Here is a 21,843-nt window from a genome sequence, read left to right as displayed (position 1 = left end):
TTCTTCCCAGAGTGGACTGATAAAAAGAAAAAAAAACAGGTAATGATATTAAAGAATACTTTAATTAAGACCACTGAACTATGCAATTAATTTTGAAACTAATCAAAGTGAAAACCGTCAATCGATCACCTGAGCAAGTGGTGGAAGAACCTCCTTGCGTATTTGCTGATTGGGTCTCTATATTCCAATATAGTTGTATCGGAGAGGGGTCTTGTTGGAGCATAGAAGGATCCAAGGCTTGCCTCAAGCTGTGCTGTGGAGTTCAAACAGAGACAGCACTGAGACAAGGGAAGCTGCTTCAATTACAAGCAAGCACTCATGTTTGCAGTCAGTCAGGTTTTGCCGACTTAGATGAAATATGAGCTTGTTGCAGGAAAGATGAAATTAAAATATGACAGCTGGTACAAAAACAAACCTGTGTATAAACTTTCACTTAAGGCTAAGCTGACAATGACTCTGATCAACAAAAAGCTGTCAAAAGTGAAGAAATCTATAATGAACCAACCTCTCACCGCAAATGGGTAATTAAAACAGTGACTCATCAAAGTAACACAGTTTGAACAAGTTTTTCCAGTAAAATCAACTCACAAACTTGACATTTGCTCTCTTTAACCAAAGGGAGGAAAAATTCCCTTTCCTGACAGGGGAGTGGAATCAGTACATTGTGCACTAATGCTTAAGTGAACAAATGAATACAAGTATTAGACCTAGCACCACAATTATGTGTAGGCAGACTAGGTGTAGGCATATGGCTTATACAATGTGATTTCAAGGGCATCAAGTCCTGCCCATATGATCTGTTGACAAAAGCCAGAAATGTAACTAGAACATTCTATTCTTTTAGTCTATAGTTCCAGACTCTATTAAAATGTTAACATTCTTCCAGTTCATTTATTTAGGTTGCTATCAGTCATTTATACTTTAGTGAGAATGAAGTTTCTGTGGCCAGATTTTTATGGGTCTTGGAGAAACTCAATTAGATTGTAAGCTCCTTGAGGGCAGGGACTGTCTTTGGCTTCTTTTTGTATGCCCAGTGCCTGCTACGTAGCAGGTATCTAATAAATGTTTATTAAATTGAATTGAAGTTGAAGCCAAGGTAGTGGTGGGTGGCAGGAGAGATGGACAGTGAAGAACTAGAAGGTCAGTCACTACACCACAAAGAAAGGTCAAAGCCATGATTCTTCCATGAACTGGAATGATTTGTTTTAGCATTTAGTGAAAATATAGGTACAATTATGAAGGTTTTCGTTTGTCAGATCTGAAAGCATTGCTATGTACTTGGCCAAACTGTTGGTAAATTAAGTTTCTCATTATCTCACTTTTAGAGTGTAAGATAAGCTGAATTTGAAGGGTATTTTCTTTCAAAGCAGCAGTCAATTTAGATTAAAATGGAATATTGCAATGTGATTGCAAAAACAAGCTGGATCCTCTTTCCATTGCTTGTTTTCTTGATAATATGTTTTGTGCATTTGAAATGTTCCATCCTACAAGGAATACAAGTAACCACAGCACAGTTATAGATTCATTAGATAGCCCAGCTTGATACTGAAGGCAGAAAGGAAGATCTCAAAGATAACTATAACATTATTATAAATAAAAGGGCTCGCTGGGGTTCCTTAATAAAAGGAAAACATTGCCATGGCAAATTGGTTAGATATGGAATAAATCTTGGCTGAAAAGAATTCTGAATTTTTTAGAAATGTGTCTGTCAGATCCATGGGTGGTGGGGAGTGGGGGGGGGGGACAACAACATAACCATCTACTCATAATATGCATATTTTCTGTATTTCAGTTTCATATAAGTTTTATATTTTTAAGATATCCTTATCCTTATATTGCATATTAGTAAATCCCCTGAAATTTACATGCACAGACTAGTGTCATTCTTTGTTCTTCCTCCTGAAGGCTAAGCCTTCCTCCTCAAACTAAGTTTGGAGCCTGGCTATGAGAGGACCATATAACAGCAAACATCTTTGGGAACTTCACCACTTGATGGTATACATCTGATCCTAGAGTGTGCCCACCTGCTGATATCAAAAATATTATATTCATAACTGGCAGCAAAATAGAAGGGAAAGCGCCCTGGGTTCAAAGCTCAGGCCCGGCACTTACTGGCTGATTGACAAATCCCTTAATCTCTCAGATTCTCTGTTTCTTTATCTATAAAATTAAGGGGTTGTACGAGAGGAACTCAAAGGTTCCTACCGGCTTTTATTAGCTGTGTGAGCTTGAGTAAGTAATTTCACCTAAGCCTCCATTTCCTCATCTCTCAAACAGGGATAACAGTCCCAACACTACCTACCTCACAGGGTGGTTTTGAGGAAAGCTTTGTCTAACTATGTGGTACCATGTAAATGAGAACTATTATTCATTAGCTGCTAACATATTCTTTTTAAGTGGAGAGAAATATTGGAAGTAGTCCGAATTGGTTGGATCACTGCCACAGAGCAAGTTGAGCAAATGCCCATGGTGTAGACTAACCAGGGCAGTGGGTTGTTGCCACTTTCTTTTGGGTCTCTAAGTTTACTACAGGTAAGGCCCCCTTCATGATAGCAGATGAATGCCCCCTTTACCCTTCAAGAAGGTCCAACCTTTCTATGAGTGGAAAATGGAACAACATTGAGCCAGTCATGGGAGTATCTAGAAACACTTCAAGATTATATGCCAAAGGATTAAATGAGCACTTTCTGTGATATGGAGGCAATTCCTGTGTAATGGGAAAGATACCACATTCAGAAGTAGAGGACCTGGTTTCTTCTTATCTTAGCTAATGCATTTAAAACCTGTACCAACTTGGGTAAATCACTTCCCTTCTTCTGGTTTCAAATGACTCAACTGATTATTATAAAAGTAGTCTTTATATATTTTTTTAAAAGCAACTGTATATTTGACATTAATTGAGTAAATTAACAACAAAGGAGGAAGCATTGAACACAGTATGATGGAAAGCATGTTAGACCTGGAGTCAGAGAAAGTGGATTAAATACTGATTTTGCTGCTTATTATCTGTGTAACTTTGGGTATGGCACTTAATTATTGCCCATAATAATAGCATTTATAAAGTGCTTTGAGGTTTGCAAAATGCTTTACAAATATTATCTCATTTAATCCTCACAATAACTCTGGAGGGAAGATTCTATTATTATTCGAATTTTATAGATGAGGAAACTGAGGCAGGTAGATGAGGTTAAGAGGTTAGGCAGGTTAAGAGACTTGTCCAGGGCCACATAGCTAGGAAATGACTGAGGCTAGATTTAAACTTGGGTCTGAAGCCAGGTCCAGAGCTCTATCATCCACTGTACCAGCTGGTTGCCTGGATCTCTGCTCTTCATCTTTAAAATGAAGAAGCCAGGTGAAATGACCTCTAAGTGCCCACCTAGCTTGATATCTATGATTCTAGGATCATAGGATTATGGAAAGAATGTTGCACCCAAAATCAGATGGGCTGGGTTTGAGACTCATTTCTGCAGCTATACAATGTTTAGTAAATATTGTAACCTCAATGAGCCTTAGAATTGCTTGCTTTACTTATTGACGTTCTTGTGAGGATCAAAGAAAAAATAATTGATTAAAATTTACATATACACACATATATATTTCAGATGGGGAAATAGACAGGGCTACTATGTTACAACCATTAAATTTAATATACATCTAAAAATCAAACTGTAATAAGTTGACAGTTTCATAAACAAGGCTCTTGTTTGTTGGTGAGTTTTAAAGTTCATAATAAACTAGAAGATTCTTTTTGAATCTTCAATTAAGTAATTCTCATAAAACAAAAGAAATAGGATGGGACAGTTAGCTGTTGCAGCGGATAGAGTGCTGGCCCTGAGCCAGGAGGACCTAATTCCAAACCTGGCCTCAGAGACTTACTAGCTGTGTAAGCAAATCACTTAACCCTAACTGCCTCCAAAAACCTAAAAAAAAAAAACCCCACCATCAACAAAAAGGATGAAATTGTTTCATAGACACGATGCACTAAAGAATTACAGTTTAACTCTGACCTTCTCTCTCTGGTGATAGCCGTTGTCTAAGAAGATGGTTTACTATAGCACTCATACTCATGTAACATTGATGACCCATAGTATTCCAGTTCATGCTGCTTAGGACGCTTATTGCTTCACGGATCTCATCATAACGAATATATTGATGGATGAGGTCTACGAGACTCAGTTGTCCTTTTGTGAAGATTCCTGCAACAGAAAAATTTAAAACCAGGTGTGGGAAAAAGTAGGAAATAATGACAGCCACTGCATTTTAAAAACCTGGTCAATTTGCTACTAAAAGTGTTTTACTCTATGGACTAAGATAATTTCCATAAAGAAAAGCATTTTATTCTAGCAATTTACTAATCACTTTCATGTCTTCTAAGCTATACAATTAACCAATTAATTGCTAAAAACAAAACATAATGTAATAAAATATCAGAGTATCATAGGACAGTAATGGTGACCCCAAAGAGAGTTAATTACCATAATTTATTGATAAGTATTCCCAATCAAAGCTTCTTTCTAATTTCTTAGTGATAAAAATCTCCCCAACACTTAATTAGTACACTTGCTGTTCTTTTTTAAAATTAGCTTTAGGGATGATATTGTTCCAAAGTCATATGAAATTTTCAGCATAATGCCTATTTTGACAGACATCGTGGCTATACTTTTCCATAAAATAGTTTGGTACAAAGTACATGCTTTTGCTAATTCTCTCAAATATATGGAAACTGATTTTAATTCCCATGATGAAAGATGGGGAGTCATCTTAAAGAAACCAGTATGGATGCATAGGAACCTGATAAACCAACTTAGGATAAAAGAGGAAAAAGGATTGGTACTTGTACTGGATAGGAGAGTGATAATTGTGCACAGAGAAGGCAGAAAAATTCAACTCTTTTGGTTTCTGTTTCTCTACTGAGGAGCATTATTTTGGGGCTGGAAAGAACAAAACAAAAATATCTGATAGCAACTTGAAACCTAAGATAAATAAGAAGACAGTAAAAGAGTACTTACAAAAGTGTTCAAATTAATTGGGACAAAGTAAAATAACTAAATATATTACCTTATACAATAAGCCTTATAATTTTTTATGTCTTTAAAACTTTTAATATGCACCATATCCTTTAGTTGTAATCACTTATTTTATACAATTCAGCCCTGAGTTCACAAAACATTGACACTTTTAATTCATCATGAAACCATATTTGTATCACATTGGACAGCATATTTTTTATAAATAGTCCATTTTCCCCCCAAATCTTTTCTTGATTATGGCCCATCAGTTTTCAGTGGAGTTTTAATCAGGCAAATTCCAAGGGTAATGAAGCATGTCTATCTCCATCTCGGATAACTTTCTTAACCTTCCACAATTTGTGGCATAGAGTAAGGCCATGCTGCATACAATATTCAATCTCTACTTGGGAATTTCCATAATTCTAAGGCAATTATATTTTTCAGCATATCAATACATTTATTATACATCACTAATACCTCCAGACCTACTGGAAATAAAAAATTGCCCAAACATTTTGGGTGCATATTTTAAAGTCTAATGGAGATACTATATTACATGCTCTTCTGAACTTCTGACAGTAGTTTTGATACACCCTTAAGTAGAAAAAAAGCAAGTTTCTTCAGTATAAACAATGATTTCCCAATCTTTAGTACTCTAATTTTTGTATTTCTTGACCATAATAAGTTGTTGTTTCTTGAAAGAAGTGGTTAGTAGCCTTTTAAGGAAAAAAAAACTGGTCTTTTCACTGTTCTTCCAACTTCAAACCTTATTGTAAAGGAGTCAATAACAACCACACCACCTGCTTGTTCCCTCTGAAAATCTTTGCTTATTTTGGAATATAATTAGGCTGTTTTTCAAAGTAATTTGTCAGTTTTTAGTTTCATTTTAACTCTTCAACTGTACTTTCCTTTGTACTTTGATGTACCTTATTTGGTTTCAATGTAGACTTGAATAATCCTTGAAACTCTTGATTTCTATGCCAACAGCTTTTGTGATATCTCTTACAGTTATTGAAGTATACTCTTTAAAGAGTTATGACTTTTGCATACTTCCTTGAAGAAATATCCATTCTTAAAAACCAAAGAATTAAAAATACAACATAAGAGAGCAATTAAAAATGTAGGTCTATCATGACCCCCCATTACTCAATTGACAGAGAACTAATTAACTGTGGGGAAAATAGATAAGTTCAGTTTCATCTGGCTAAAGTTAGACACTCTGAGTCAGCCTACTCTTGCAGAGGCACATACATGACTATTCACAAAATGGAACCATGTCAAAATTATTGCTTGTCTCAAGTAATTCAGACACGATGCTATCTGCATCCTGAAGAGTCTTTTGAAGACCTAAGGACTAAACTGTATGCCAGGTAATAGGAAAAAAACTGTTAATATGATTGTTAAGGTGCTGCTAGTATTATGCAAAAGACCATGAAGAATGAGAGAAATGCCACAGGTGGGTTTTTTAAATGTTAAAGGTATTTGATGTTCAGTCATTTCAGTTGTGTCTGACTTCGTGACCTCACTTGGAGTTTTCTTGGCAAGGATACTGGAGTGGTTTGCCATTTCCTTCACCAGCTCATTTTACTGATGAGGAAACTGAGGCAAACAGGGTTAAGTGACTTACCCAGGGTCATACAGCTAGTAAGTGTCTGAGGCCAACTTTGGACTCAGGAAAAGGAGTCTTCTGGCACTCTATCCACTTCACCACTGAAATGCTTCTAGTTTTAATGGTAGGGACTGGTTTTTTTTTGTCTTTGTACTCTTAGTAACTAGCACAATTTTCTTCACATTGCACATACTTAATAAATGTTTCTTGAACTGAATTGAACTATTGGGGTCCAAATAAAAGAGGTTTCTTACATTTAGTTTGGATCATGCATTTTCTACTATAGTAGTCCTTCAATGGCTTTTCCCACACGGCCTATTTTTTTTCAAATTTCACAAGGCATTTTGCTTACATATCACTTTTTCCATTCAACTGAGATATATTTTATAACATTTGCAAAACATGTCACCAATAAATAACACATCAAACAGCAATGATGCCAACAAGGAAGAAAAAAAGGGATCGGCTGAAAGAGGCTGATATAGATGCACAGGAAACTCATTAGCAAACACAGTTTTTTTTTTAAAGACATGGAAAGTGCTCAAAAGAAGAACTACAAACTCTTAACTAAATGAAAGACAGCTCCACATGAGTAATAATTAATAAAATAAATGAGTATTAAAACACAAAACACTGAGCTTTCACCTCACATCCATCAAATTGGCAAAGATGAACTTATAAAGTCTAACATAATGGACAAATTAGAGAAGCAAGGAAAAAAAATCACTTGTTAGATTAATGGATGACAAAAAAGTTCATGACCAAACAAGGGATAGAGAAAATCATAGGAGGGAAAACAGACACTTTTGATTACATAAAATTAGAAAGTTATTGCACAAACAAAACCAATGAAGCTAAAGTTAGAAGAGAAGAAAGTAAATGGGAAAAAATCTTTGTAGCAAGTTACTCTGCCCCCTCAAAGGGTTTTATATTTGATCCTGGAGGCAATACAGAGCCATTGGAGTTTTCTGACTAGAAAGGATGACATGGTCAGATCTGTGGTTTAGGAATATCACTTTGACTATCTAAATGTAGGATAAACAGGAATAAAGAGACTTGTGGCAGGAAGATGAATTCATAGTTCAAGTGAAAGATAATTAGGAATGACCTATATCAGGGTAGAGGCTATGTAAGAGGAAAGAAGGAGGCAAATTCAAGAGATCTTATGAAGGTAAAATTGACAGGTCTTGGCAATAGATTGGATATGGGGACAGAGAGTGAGGAGTCAAGGATAACATCTAGGTTGCAAATGTGGGTAACAGGAAAAATTGTGGTGCCCTCAACAGTGATAGGGAAGCTAGGAAGAAGGGAGAATTTGAGGGGGAAAATGATGTGTTCAGTTTTTGATATGTTGAGTTTAAGATGTCTACAGGATATCCAGTTGGAGATGTCCAATAGGCATTTGGAGATGAGACTGGAGATCAGTAGAGAGGTGAGGAGTAGATAAAAATCATGAGCATAGAGATGATAATTGAATCCATAGGAATTGATGAGCTCACCAAGTGAAACTTTATAGGGGGCAAAGAGAAGAGAGCTCAGGACAGAGCCTTATGAGACTCACAATAGGTATAAACTGGATGAAATATATGGCAAGGAGACTAAGAAGTAATAGTAAGATAGGTAGAAGGAGAACAAGAAGAAAGTATTTCATGAAAGCCTAAAGAGAAGAGAATATCAAGGAGAAGGTGATTAACAGTATAAAGGTGGTAAAGAGACCAAAAAGGATGAAAATTGAGAAAATTCCATTAGATTTTGCAATTAAGAGATCATTGGTAGCTGTGAGGAACACATCAGTTGTATGATGAGGTAGAAAGCTAGATTGCAGAGAATTAAGAAGACAGTGAAAGGAAAGGAAGTGGAGGCACCTATTGTAGTTAACCTTTTCAAAAAGTTTGACCACAAAAGAGAGGACAGATATGGCATAATAGCTGGTATTGTATGGAACAAGTGAGGGTTTTTTGGTGATGGAGGAGACATGGGTATGTTTGGAGGCTATAGGGAAGTGGCCAGTAGACAGAGAGAGATTGAAGATAAGTCAGAGAGTGGGGATAATAGGGCAATCCATTAGAGAAGATGGAATAGGATGGGATAACTTGTACATGCAGAGCAGTTTGCCCTGGCAAGGAGAAGAGCCCCTCATCATGTGAGATATTGGAAAAAGGAGTTAGTGGCAAAAGCCACGTGGGCAAAGTGAGGTAAGGATGAAGGGTGAAGAGGGAGCTCTCAGCAAATAGCCTCCATTTTTTCAGTAAAATATGACTCAAGTTTTTCAGTTAAGAAGGTGCTGAGATGGGGAGCCATGAGAGCTTTGGGGAGAGATGACAAGGGTTGGGAGTGCCATTGAATTGAATGGGCTAATGAATACATTTGGTTGTTATTTAGTCGTTCAATTATGTCTCACTCTTCTTGTCCCCATGAACCATAGCATGCCACATCCTTCTGTCCTCTGTTATCTACTGAAATCTGTCCAAGCTTATGTTCATTGCTTTAATGACACTATCTATTCATTTCATCCTCTGCTATCACCTTCTCCTTTTATCTTCAATCTTTCCCTGCATTAGAGTCTTTTCCAGTGAGTCCTGTCTTCTCATTATGTGGCCAAAGTATTTAAGCTTCGCTTCAGTAATTTTCCTTCCAATGAATGGCCAGTTAATTTCTTTAAGTATTTTTGATTTGATCTCCTTGCTTTCCAAGGAATTTTCAAAAATCTTCTCCAGCACCATAATTTGAAAGTGTTGCTTCTTTTGTACTTAATTTTCCTTATAGTGCAGGGGTGGGAAACCTGCAACCTTGAGGCCACATGTGACTCTCTAGGTCCTCAAGTGTGGCCTTTTGCTGGAATCCAAATTTCTCAGAACAAATTCCCTTAATACAAGGATTTGTTCTGTAAAACTTGGATTCAGTCTAAAGGTCACACCCAAGGACATAGGCCACATGTGGCTTCAAGGTCACAGGTTCCCCAGCCCTTTTATAGTACAACTCTCACAGCCATACATTACTACTAGAATAACCATAGCTTTGACTATATGGACCTTTGTCAGCAAGGTGATGTCTCTGCTTTTTAGTATGCTATCCAGATTTGCCATAGCTTTCCTTCCAAGGAGCAAGCGTCTTTTAATTTCATGGGTGCAGTCACCATCTGCAATGATCTTTGAGCCCAAGAATATAAAATCTGACACTGCTTCCATTTCTTCTCCCTCTATTTGCCAGGAAGTAATAGGAACAGATGCCATGATCTTCTTTTTGTTAATATTAAGCTCCAAGCCAGCTTTTACACTCTCCTCTTTCACCCTCATCAAGAGGCTTCTTAATTCTTCTTCACCTTCTGCCATCAGATTGGTATCATCTGCATATCTGAGATTGTTGATATTTCTCCTGGCACCCTTAATTCTGGCTTTGATTCATCCAGCCTGGCATTTTGTATGAATAAATTATTGTTGTTGTTGAGTTCTTTCAGTCATGTCCGACTCTTTGTGACCCCGTTTGGGGTTTTCTTGGCAAGGGTACTGAGTAGTTTGTAATTTCCTTCTCCAGCTCATTTTACAGTTGAGGAAACTGAGGCAGAGTTAAGTGACTTGACCAGGGTCACACAGCTAGTAAGTGTCAGGGGTTGTATTTGAACTCTTGAATAAATTAGGGAGATGAAAAAGGATTGACTTGTAGTACTGAGGGCCCAGTTGAAGATATGTAATATAAATTTACAGTATTTTTAGTTCACATGGTTTCATTATTTTCTCCATCTTCATTCAGCAGCATATTGTAGGAGTAAAGGCAGAAGATGATGGGAGTGATCAAAGGCTGAAACTTGGTATGTCAAGATTGGCTATACAATAAGTGTAAGGGGCTCAAGGGGAAAGGGGAAAAGAAGAAGCTTTTACATAGGTCCACTATATGCCGGGCATCATGCTACGTGTTTTTTTACAAATGTTATCTCATTTAATCCTCATGGAGATAGGTGCTATTATCCCCATTTTAGAGTAGAGGAAACTGAGGCAATTAGAGGTTAAGTGACTTGGCCAGGATCACACCACTAGTGTTTGAGGCCAGATTTGTACTCAGGTCTTCCTGATTCCAGGTCCAGTATTCTATCCACTGGGCTACTCAAGAGAGCAAAGTGGAGAGTTGAACTTGGATAAAGATGGAGAAAGGAGGAGAGTATAGCTAGTATAAGTGCAGTGGCCTAGGAGAGAACTGAGGGGTCAAGGGACAGAAGGTCACAGCATGTATAAAGAACAGGGTTTGATAATAGAGAGGCAGAGGTAGATTGACAATCGAGTGTGATGAGATTAGGAAATTTCAGGGTTCGTGACCACAGAAGTGGTGTGTTTGTGAATGACGGCATGATCATATTCATTTGGGGCTAAGATGGGGTGGAGGTCATGAGGAATGAATAAGCTGAGGAACTGTGAGGTTAGCATGTTTCAGGGAGTATAAATAGGCATATTTAAGTCTCCTTCTATGTGGAGTTGATGAGGAGGGAAAGATTGTGAGACGGGCAATGAATGCAGTAACTGAAAAAAAAATGTGTCTTGGAGGAAGGCAGTTACACAAATTTTGATATGGTGGCAGATGTGGATGAAGTGAACTCTCCCCTGCCCCCATGCACCCCCCCCCCCCCCCCGCCCCACCATTGAGTCAGAGGGAATCAGTGAAAGTTTGGCCAGTGCTAGAAAGGGAGGCCAGAGTGCCTGTGTCACCAGGAGCGAGCCAGGTCTCTGTGAGAGCCACAAGATGGAAGGGTTAATAAAGGGAAAGAGTTAAGATGAAAGCAAATTTGGGGCCCACGAAGCAGGTATTCCAGAGAATACAATGGAAGGGGGGGTATAGCTTTAGCATGAGATATTGTGGTAGGGAGTTGAAAGGGATAGAAATAAATAATCAGGCACTGGTATACAGGGAACAGGACTGGAATGATGACCACCAGGGGTTTAGAATCATGGGAATGAGGAGGGGTTGACGGGGAGCAGTTTGTTAACCATTAAGAAATGAGGTTAGGTAGATTGTCCTTAGTGGTTGACATCATGGTGGAATCTTATACTCTTACAGGATGGATGTTTATATTCTGTGGTTGTCTCATATGCCTATGATTAATTTAGCAGAAATATAAATCTTGTCAGTAAATCTCCCTTTTAATTGCAAACTTATTGGAATCCATGTGACACAAAGTGACCCTAATTTTGTTAAAATATCTTATATATCTTCTCCAGTAATGATAACAACAATTAACACTTTAGTAGAGAAAAATCAATGAACTAGCTGTTCCCTGATCTTGTCTTGTACTCTTCCTCTTCCAGGCATTTACAAAGATCTCTAAAGCCTGGAAAACCCTCCCCTCTCAATTTTCCTCTATAGCTGTTATGTTCTTCAAGGTCCAGATCATGTGCTACCTTCTCCATGAAGTTTCTCCTTGCCCCCACTGAGCAAGTCTGTCCTCAAATTTTCCTCAAATTCAGAGCATTTTGTCTAAATCATCCAATTTGTCTCTGTCACATTCGCTCTCATGTTATATCTATTTGTGTACAGTTCCTTTCTCTTCATATGAGTCTAAATTTTTTGAAGGGAAGTATATGCTATATTTTATCTTTGAACCCCTATAATGTAGCATAGTATCTTCATAAGGACCAGAATTTAAGAGTACTTTGAAGGACCACATTTCAACAGAGTGCATATTTATTTTTATTCACAAGGCAAAAAAAAAAATAGTTAGAAGGATGGAAATGTTTTATTCAAAATAAAATTATACTATTTGATTATATTTATTTGTATGTAAAGTGTATTAGCACAGATAGAAATTATAGTAAAATTATTGCTTTTAAAATCGTATTAATTCATGTGCCTAGTTGTTCCGGTGTCAATAGATATTTATCAAATATGTTGTTTGGTCAAACTGGACCATTTGCTAGTCTCTGTAAGTGATATCCCATCATCACCCTTCTTGACTTTGGACAAGCTTTATATCATCTGTGGAAAGTTCTCTCTTTTCACCTCTCTGTCATGTACTTCATAGCTCCCTTCAAGGGTCTCCTTGAGACCAATTTCTTAGCAGAAAACTCTTCTAAGTTTCCCAGGTTTGTTGTTTAATTTGATCATTTGGACCCACAGCCCTTTTCTAACCCAGCTACTCTTAAGGAGAATACAATTCATATAACTAGGCTGCTGTTTTTATTACATCATCTTTTGCAAGTGATGTACTATACTTGTGTAGCTCTCATCATTGGGGTGCTCCCCCTAACCATGCACAATATGGCCCATTCATGCTTGTCCTGTGTGATTCTTCTCTAATTCCTCTTAATAAATTCTCCATAGATGTCTACCCAAGATTCTGGAGTATTCTAGAGAAATTAACCATATATAGGTATCAGTGCTAATTGATATTAAAGGAAATACCCTTTAAGATATTTTTTTGTTCTAAGATAAAACATCATCATAACCAATGGACATATTAAAAACAAGCAAATCTCAAAGGAAATTGTTATAGAATGTATAAAAGAAAATAAAGTGTTAAGTATTTGTCTTAATTTTTATGTGTTGCCACTTAGAAATCAGCTGTGCTAATAAAGATAGTTAATAAAATATCATACTTATAGATAACTTAAAGCTTTACAGAGCTCATTTCAGTCTTTTCATTATAGCTACTATTGTTTCTTTTTTTTTCTTTTTGGGCAATCAGGGTTAAGTGACTTGCCCAGCGTCACACAGCTAGTAAGTATTTGACATCAAATTTGAACTCAGGTCCTCTTGATTCCAGGGCTGGTGCTCTATCCATGGCACCACCTGTCTACCCCATACTATTGTTTCTTAATCACTCTCTGCTCTGTGTAGCTGTCCATGATTCAACACTGGAAAGGACAGCTTTTATATTGAATGAAAGAACTGAGATTCAAAAAGGTTTTGGCAGACTACAACTAGAGGTTTCATCAAATGAAATAAAATTTAGGACAGGTGAACATCTTGGAGATGGACCCATGATTTCATTAGTGCAGGGAGCTCTTGGTGAGTAAACTTTCTCTGCTGATTCAGCTAAGGACCTTCTCTGTCTCTTCTGGTCTTAAAGAACTGCCTTACAGACTGAGCGGTATAACCCAAGGTCATACAGTTGGTATTTGTCAGATGACGGGCTTGAACTCAGGTTTTCCTGACTTCAAAGCCAGCTCTCTATACTCTGCCATGTTATATTTCAATAGGATGATATGAGAAAGGGATAAATGAGAAGTCTTACATTTGGGCTGGGGGAGAGGGGAAAGGGAATGAGTATTTTATACAGTACCTACTACTTGGCAGGCACTATACCAAAAACTTGGCAAATGTTATCTTTTGGTCCTCACAACAAGCCTTGGAGGTAGGTGGTATTATTATTATCATTTTACAGTTGAGGAAATGGAGGCAAATAGAGGCTAAGCGATTTGCCCAGGATTACACAGCTAATAAATGTCTGAGACTAGATTTGAACTCAGGTTCTGACTGCAGGCCCACCACTCTATCCTCTGTGCCATATAGATGTCTCTAATTGGGTCTTTAAAACTCAATTATACATATATAGGATGAGAGGGACATGATTAGATGATAGAACATGTGAAAAGTAATTGTAGATTTTGGTGGACTCTATAGATGAGCTAAATTAAGATAAGGCAGCAAGAAAACCTAATGAGAGCTCACTGATGTACAGTGGTGAGGGATGTGACAGCCCCCCTATACACTGTTTGTTGAACGGACCTCATATTCTCACCCAAGAGCCACATTTTAAAAAGTGCATTGATACTGCAGGGACAAAAGGGGAAGGAGTTGATCCCAAAGAGCAACACTGCCACCCATGGGTAGCATTCATAGGAAAGGAATTGATACCAACAGGGAATACCTATAGGTGTGGGGACTCCATTGTCCCTACCTCCCCAGATGGCATATGGTAAGTAGCGTGGATGCAGAGTGGGATGTACATGATTCCTGCTCAGGTCATGGACCCCAAGCCACTCAGTGACTTACTCATATAGAGTTTTTAGGCCAATAGCTGACGTAGTACTAATTTAGGACACCTCAATCACCAGTGAGGGAAGGCACTGGGACACCATGGTGTGGATCATTGAAATGAGGGTATTCTGTGAACTGCCTAAAAAGAAGGAATGAAGAGGGCTGCATTTAGCATAGTGGCTTACACATAATAGGTGCTTAATAAATGTTTAATGAATGATTGATTAAATGAGGGGCAGGGAGCCAAGAAACAACACTAACTGTGCCAAAATGTAATGGCAGCTGGGAAGGTGGAGCTGCCAGGTCTTCAGGTTAGTTACAGCATAGCATACATACATTCTGGGGACTTGGACTGAACCAGTGAAACCAAGTTTCACCAGGTCACAGGTATGCTCGATTACATAAAGAGGACTGATCAGAGGGTGAGGGGATTCAAATCCAAGTCATGTGAGGATCTATTAAAGGAATATGGAATGTTTAATGTGAAAATTAAGAGGGGATAGTATAGCTATCTCCAAGTTTGTGACAGGCTGTTATGTGGAAGAGAAGTCAAGCTTGCTTGGTCTCAAAAGGTAAGATGAGAAACGGACAGATACTGGGCAAAGTTCTTAACAACTAACACTGTTCAAAATAGGATGGGTCATCCCCCTTGGGGTTCGTGAGTTATCCATCTTTGGAAGTCTTCAAGTAAGGGATTAATGTGGCCAAAGTTTTACTAGAAAGCAGTTTCCTAATTCTGCCTTGTGTTGAACAAGATGATCTCTGAAGGTCCCTCTTTTTCAGGATGATGAAGACAGTTATAATTGTTAGCTGAAGGGATTCTGAAGGCTTAATGATGTTAAATAATACATTATGCTTCCCTTCATACATAAAGACAATGCGGTTGACTCTTTGTGAATAGCACATATTCTTCGGCTACTTTTTTTTTCTTCCAGTAACAATGATAAAATTTTACCAAGGGCATCATTCACACTTGTGCCTCAATAAATATGAGATGTCTGGTCAGCTTTAAGGGGAGTGGTCTGTAGCAATGAAATTGAATTTTTCTCTACGGTGAAATCAACTGACCTATGGATTCAAAATCAAAAAGTCCTGGCTTAATTACCACCTGGCTCTACTATATTAATGACTGAAAAAAAATTCTGGTCAATCACAGCTAAATTGTAGGCTGCACCTTTACTGTCAAATTTTCCAAAGGTTTGCACAATGAACACCTGAAAAAAAAACAACCCAACCTCATAAATATGCCCTGAGTAAAGTGTACATGCAACTACCTGTTTTTGTTTGCAATGACTTAATTTATACATGAAAAATCCACATGAATGCCCAGATTTAGAAATAGGTTAGTACAAGAAAAGCACGCATGAGCTGCAACTAGAGCAGATGCTAATAAATGTTTAGTCTTTAGTTTTATTTCAGTGTAACTTTTTATGGAGAAAAAAAGATGTTAGGTGTTAGATCTGATGCATTCACTATTCTGAGAAAGAAAAAAATGACTAATCACAGCATAGTCGTTATTAACCTTATTAATGCATGAAAACTGGCAAAAGAGAAAGATAACTATCAATGCAGTACTGCATAATTTGACCTTTCAAAGATGCTGCAAGATAGGAACATTTCCCCAGCCTACAAAATTCATAATGATAGGAAAACAAATTTAAAATGATATATTTCAATTGGAGAGGTCACCATCTTCCCATCTGGGAGGCCTGGTTTTTCTTGGATGTTAGGCTTTCAAGAGACCTTCTTGGGAAAAAGAGGTGACAGCCAACTCATTGCCTAATTGATTTAGGAATAGTGCCCAGGGAGATAGTCCAATTAAGTCTACAAGCCGGCAATTAGCAGGAAGGCCTCTAAATCCCTGCACTGAGAGCTTGTTTGCTTTAGTAAGAACATAAATGTGCTAGAGATAGGCAGGGAGAGCTGGGCTTTCTGGAAAGCTGCTGTGAGTAGTCCCACAAGGGAGGACTGAAGAAAAGCTAGGTATACTGGGCAGGGAGCCTTTTGCTTAATAGTTAACTGGGTCATTTAGATGATGTATATATATATTTTTTTATAACAGACAACATGTAAAACATCAAACATCCACTTTGTGTTGAATGTGGAGATATACAACTGTAAAACCTGTTGTTGGGCAAAGTGGGGCTGGATTATTTATCTTAAAATAAGTGACACTTGACAATTTTTTTTAACCTTCTCTACATTCTTCTTGGACAGCAACGACATTTTGAGTATATTCAGGTACATTTTCTATTATTTGGAAAAACAGTGCTCCGACTACAATACAATAAATCTGTTGACTAATAGATAATTGTCTTTTAGCTCAAATGAGATGCTATAGGTATAAGCAAATCTTAAAGTGCTATGTAAATGTTAGCTAATATTATTATTTTAGGTTAATAAGGTCAGATGAAGTAAATTAATTTAATTTCAGGAGCTAAAAATGATTGTCATATTGCCTAAGTCATTGTCTCCTAGGAAATTTTATATTTTTGTGTGAATTGCAATGATTTAATTAATAAGATTCATACAACTATTTGTAAAAAGAGGAGCTAAGTTTGTCAGAATTTAAAAATGTACTTCCTTTCTATTCCTTTCTATTTGCAACTGACCATAACATGTATGATAACCATGCCATTTGTAGAGTGCTGGGCCTTGGATCAGAAGTCCTGAATTCAAACCTACACTCAGATACTTACTAGCCATATGACCCCGGGCAATTAATTTCACCTTTGTTTGCCTCAGTTTCCTCTATTGTAAAATGCTAATAATAATTATAGCACAAATGAGACAATATCTGTAAAAGTGCTTAGTACAATACTGGCACACAGTAGGTGCTATATAATTATTCCTTTTTCTTATGCTTATCTATCTCTCTCATTTTGGGTTTTATTATGTATTCTTCAGCTTTGATCACTGACAGCACCGTAGTACTAAATTGGAAGCCAAAGGGCATGGCTCTAAACACTGACTTGATAAACTATCATGGGTAAATCATCCAATCTTTCTGAGCCTACGTCTTCATCTTTTTAATGAAAAAAGACTAGGTCTCTAAGGTCCCTTCAAAGTCTATGGGAAAGAGTCCTGACTTAGAGTCAGTGGAGACCCAAATTCAAAGTCCTACTACAACACTAGCAGTTTAACATAAGTTTCTTTTCCCTGAGCCTCAGTTTTCTCACCTGCAAAATGGGGATAATTTACCTATCATATTCTATTTCATGGAGTTTTCATGAGGATCAAATGAGACAATATATGGGAAATGTTTTGTAAGCTTTACATCACTGTGTAAATATCAGTCATTGTTATTGCTGTTGCTTAAATGTTAAATGATCTAGCTGAGGTTTCCAGTACTGAGCATTTCTCTTTTTTTGTTTGTTTTTTGGAGGGCAATTGGGGTTAAGTAACTTGCCCAAGGTCACGTGGCTAGTTTTTGTGTTAAGTGTCTGAGGTCGAATTTGAACTCAGGTCCTCCTGACTCTAGGGCTGGTGCTCTATTCATTGCACCACCTAGCTGCCCCATTACTGAGCATTTCTGAGAGGATATGAGAGGAATTACACAGGATGAGAAAATATGGATGATTTACAATCTGTATAAAGGGGTGAAAAACTAATATTTATAAGGTCACAGATCTATCAAAATACCAAAGTATTCTCAGTAAGGATTTTTTTTTAAATTGATACACTTCATACTTATTTTAAAAATTCAAGAAATTTTTGGTTGGGATGCTTTGCTGAGAACTGTATTAATTTCATTTTTGAACATTCAGGAATTCTGATTATGGCAATACACAAATCAATGTAATTATTGTGATAAATGTCTGAAGTCCCTGTTGGGATATTAATGAAATAATCTTCATAATGAAACCACATGTAGAAAGAATAAAGCCCAGACTGATTTGAGCAAAAAGTGAATGTATTATGGGAATAGTCTTATACCCTTAATTCTAACACGAGTAACAGAAACACTTTAACTCACAACTTATCCTTTTCTTTTACTCACCTAGTTTAAACAGCAGTACACCTAGTGGCCCTCTGTCAAACCTAAGGAACAAGAGATCATGAACGTCAATATTGTTTGGAGTCTGAGGAACAAGCTGAGGAGCTGTCCACTGCATTTGAATTAGGCTACTGGAGACATCGAAGTGTTTACTAAGTTGCAGGGTCTTCCTTGGTGAGCAGTCTTCTGCCAAAAGCTGCACTTTAATAGGCGATAGTGCGATGTCAAAAATCTGCAAATCCCCTTGGGAACTTCCAACTAGTAGGATGGCCCCGCCCGGGTGGCAACTAATGAATGTGGGCAACATTTCAGCCTGAGCCAACAGAGTCACTCTTCGGTGGGCTTCATAGAGAATGATTGAAGAATCTTCACAGCCTAGAATTAGTTTGTCTTCAGCAACATTCCTGCAGCAGCTGATGGCCTTTGATCGTAGTGGTATTCTGGTGACTGTTACACAGTGGATTTTGTTCCGAACACACTCATAAATGCAGCTGTCAGCCATGGGTTCTTTGTCTACACTGATGGAGTGCTCTACTGTGTGTACCTGATAAGGCTGATTAGTGCTAAAGCTAGCATCAAGTAGATTCCATTCTGTACGGATGAAACTCAGAACCTGTATGAAAAAAAGTATATTCAGATAAACACTTATTTTCTTCTTTCATTGGATAATGTGCTGTATATTAACTAGTGTGCTAGCATCTTATCAGAAACCATTCACTTCCCAATTTGAACTCAGCAATACAAAATTTAAACGTAAAAATAAAATAGCAGCAGAAATCGAATTTATCATTAAAAATATTGGTTTAAACTTTTTTGGAAGGTTTACAAAAAGCATAAAACAAAAAGACCTCAACAAATATCTATGTACTAAATGCAAGATATAACTAAATAGTCTAAATATGAGAATTATTTTAGGCAAAAGAAATAGAAATGGCACCAAAATTTCTAATGCTATTTGAAAAAGATAGACCCAGGGAAGTTAAATAATTTGAAGGCACATAGGTAGTAAACTTCAGAGGTTCTCTGAGTCAATAGCTAGTATTCTTTCTATTGCACCACACTGTCTCCCATTACCATACTTGTTATCAAACAAGTGAATGTAAATATTAATGATTATTTGGGATAAGTAGGGAAGAGATTGTTTGTTTAGAATACCATTATCTGGACAATGTAAATATGAAGCTATAAGCTTCAGTGAAATTTTTTTTCTTCTGGGGGCTGTTGGTGATGGCAATGGTACAGAGAAGAGTTCAAGAAAAGAGCATGGAGGACAACTAAATTGGGGGGTAGGAGAGGGTGGTGGTGGCTTTAGGATGCTAGAAGATGGGTGGCCCATCAATCATCAATCAATAAACAAAGTTATTAGGTATCTACTTTGTGGTAGGTACTAGGGATATGAAATCCAAAAAACATAGTCCTTGCTTTCAAGAGGTTTAAATTTTGTTGTCCCCCCACCCTGAAACCTGGCCACACCCCTTTGGTGTCTGGAGAGGGAAGGTGTTTCCCTAGCAAAAGAGTTGCATGGTAGTATGACCCTAGAGAAGACATATAAGGGAAGTGGGTAAAGTCACATAACACAAGTAGGTGGAGGACCAACCACAAAAGCATGAAACTCTCAGGAAGATGATCTGCCTTTACTCTCCAGACTCCCTATTGCTCAGGAAGGAAGCTTGCCACCTTGAATGCCAATGCCCTGGGGAAAAGACTCTACCTTAGTTAGTCATCAAAGATAATCATTCATTTGTTTTTAAAGAAAGAAAAAAAATTATAGGCTAAGGCCTACTGACTATTGTAGGCTGATGATATTGGTGACACAGGGAAATTTTTAAAAAATACTTTAGTAACAAAAGGAAGAAACTAGTTAGCACTAGGGAGGGGAAAGAGCACTGGACTCAAACTTACATACATGACCCAGGTGGCAGGCTTGGAGTGAATCAGACATGTAACTCAGGAAATTAATTCTTTTTGGTGTCTGTTTCCTTGTCTGGGGAAAAAATTCTTTTTCTGCCTATTTCATAGCTTGGTATGGATCAAAGAAAATAATGTAAAAGCATTCTGTAAATAACACCAATTGAATGTATTATCAATACTATCATCAATATTAATCATCCTCAACCAGTACTATCATCAATACTAACCGTTCTCAAAACAAGAAAGAACAAAAAATATAACAAAGGAAGAATGTGATGGTAACTCACATTTACGTAGCATTTTGAGATTGATGAATAACTTTTCCTACAATAACCATGTCAGGTAGGTAATAAATAATAATTTGTATGTGCCAAGCACTTAAGGTTTATAACATACCTTCCTCTCAATAACCCTGTGAAGCAGACAGTGCAAATATTATTATTCCAATTTTTCAGAGGAGGAAACTGAGGAGCAAAGAACTAGTAAAGTCACATGGCTAGCTAAATTTGGGGTGGATTTGAACTCAGATTTCCTAAAATGAGGTACAATGCTCTTTCCTCTATACCATGCTGCCTCTTAGCAAAAAAAAAAATACTAAGAATACTGGATATTCCTTTTAATCACATACATGCATATATGTAAGTACATACATATACACATTATATATACACATATGTATATTTATATATATACGCATATAAACATCAATGAACAAAACTCAAAACTAAAAAGGAAAAGTAGGCACAAAAATATCTCTTTATTGAAATGGATGTGTTCCAATGACAAATACCTTGTTCAGATATTTCATTATCAGAGGCCAAAATAATATGAAAGGTGTGCAGTCATGTGGAAGATAAGTTAGACTTCTTCTGCATACTCTGGGAGTAATGGTTGGGAAATTACAGGGAGATTCAATATAAGAAAACCATCCTAATAATAAGCATTATTTAAAAGTGGAATGGCTGTGTCATTGGAGGTTTTCTTTCATATTTTTAAAAGGGTGTTACTTTTCTAAACTGTAGTATATGATTGTGATGGAATATTATTGTGTAATAAGCAATGACAAGCAGAATTGTTTTAGAAAAATTTGAAAAGACTGACATGAACTGACACAAAGTGAAGTGAGAGGAACCAGGAGAAAATTGTATGCAATAATAGCAATATTGTACAATGAAGAACTGGTGACTTAGCTGTTCTCAGTGATACAATGATGCAAGACAATCCCAAAGGACTCATAATGAAACATGCAATTTTCCTTCAAAGAAAGAACTAATACTGTCTGAATACAGACTGAAGCATGCTACTTCTCTCTCTCTCTCTCTCTCTCTCTCTCTCTCTCTCTCTCTCTCTCT

At 37.2% G+C, this 21,843-nt stretch overlaps 1 protein-coding gene across 12 annotated transcripts in view; it reads right to left on the bottom strand.

The window, feature by feature from the left end:
- WDPCP (WD repeat containing planar cell polarity effector) overlaps positions 1–21,843 on the bottom strand; it is a 519,354-nt gene that overhangs the window by 183,463 nt on the left and 314,048 nt on the right. For all 12 annotated transcript variants that reach the window (XR_011164621.1, XM_069068996.1, XM_069068989.1 and 9 more), the window contains 3 exons: positions 18,584–19,193; positions 4,008–4,196; positions 130–253 (listed from right to left, as the gene is read on the bottom strand). Coding sequence is in view for 11 of the 12 variants with exons in the window: in XM_069068996.1 (XP_068925097.1) it covers positions 130–253; positions 4,008–4,196; positions 18,584–19,193 (923 nt within the window). In the remaining variant the exon portion in view is untranslated. The remainder of the gene's footprint in view (positions 1–129; positions 254–4,007; positions 4,197–18,583; positions 19,194–21,843) is intronic.

The sequence above is a fragment of the Petaurus breviceps genome, unplaced genomic scaffold, assembly GCF_028583685.1.
Source record: "Petaurus breviceps papuanus isolate PSGF00001 unplaced genomic scaffold, PetGlider_PUasm1.0 90775, whole genome shotgun sequence".
NCBI lineage: Eukaryota > Metazoa > Chordata > Mammalia > Diprotodontia > Petauridae > Petaurus > Petaurus breviceps.
The sequence above is the reverse complement of the archived record's forward strand: the minus strand, read 5'-3'. Positions and strand labels throughout refer to the sequence as shown.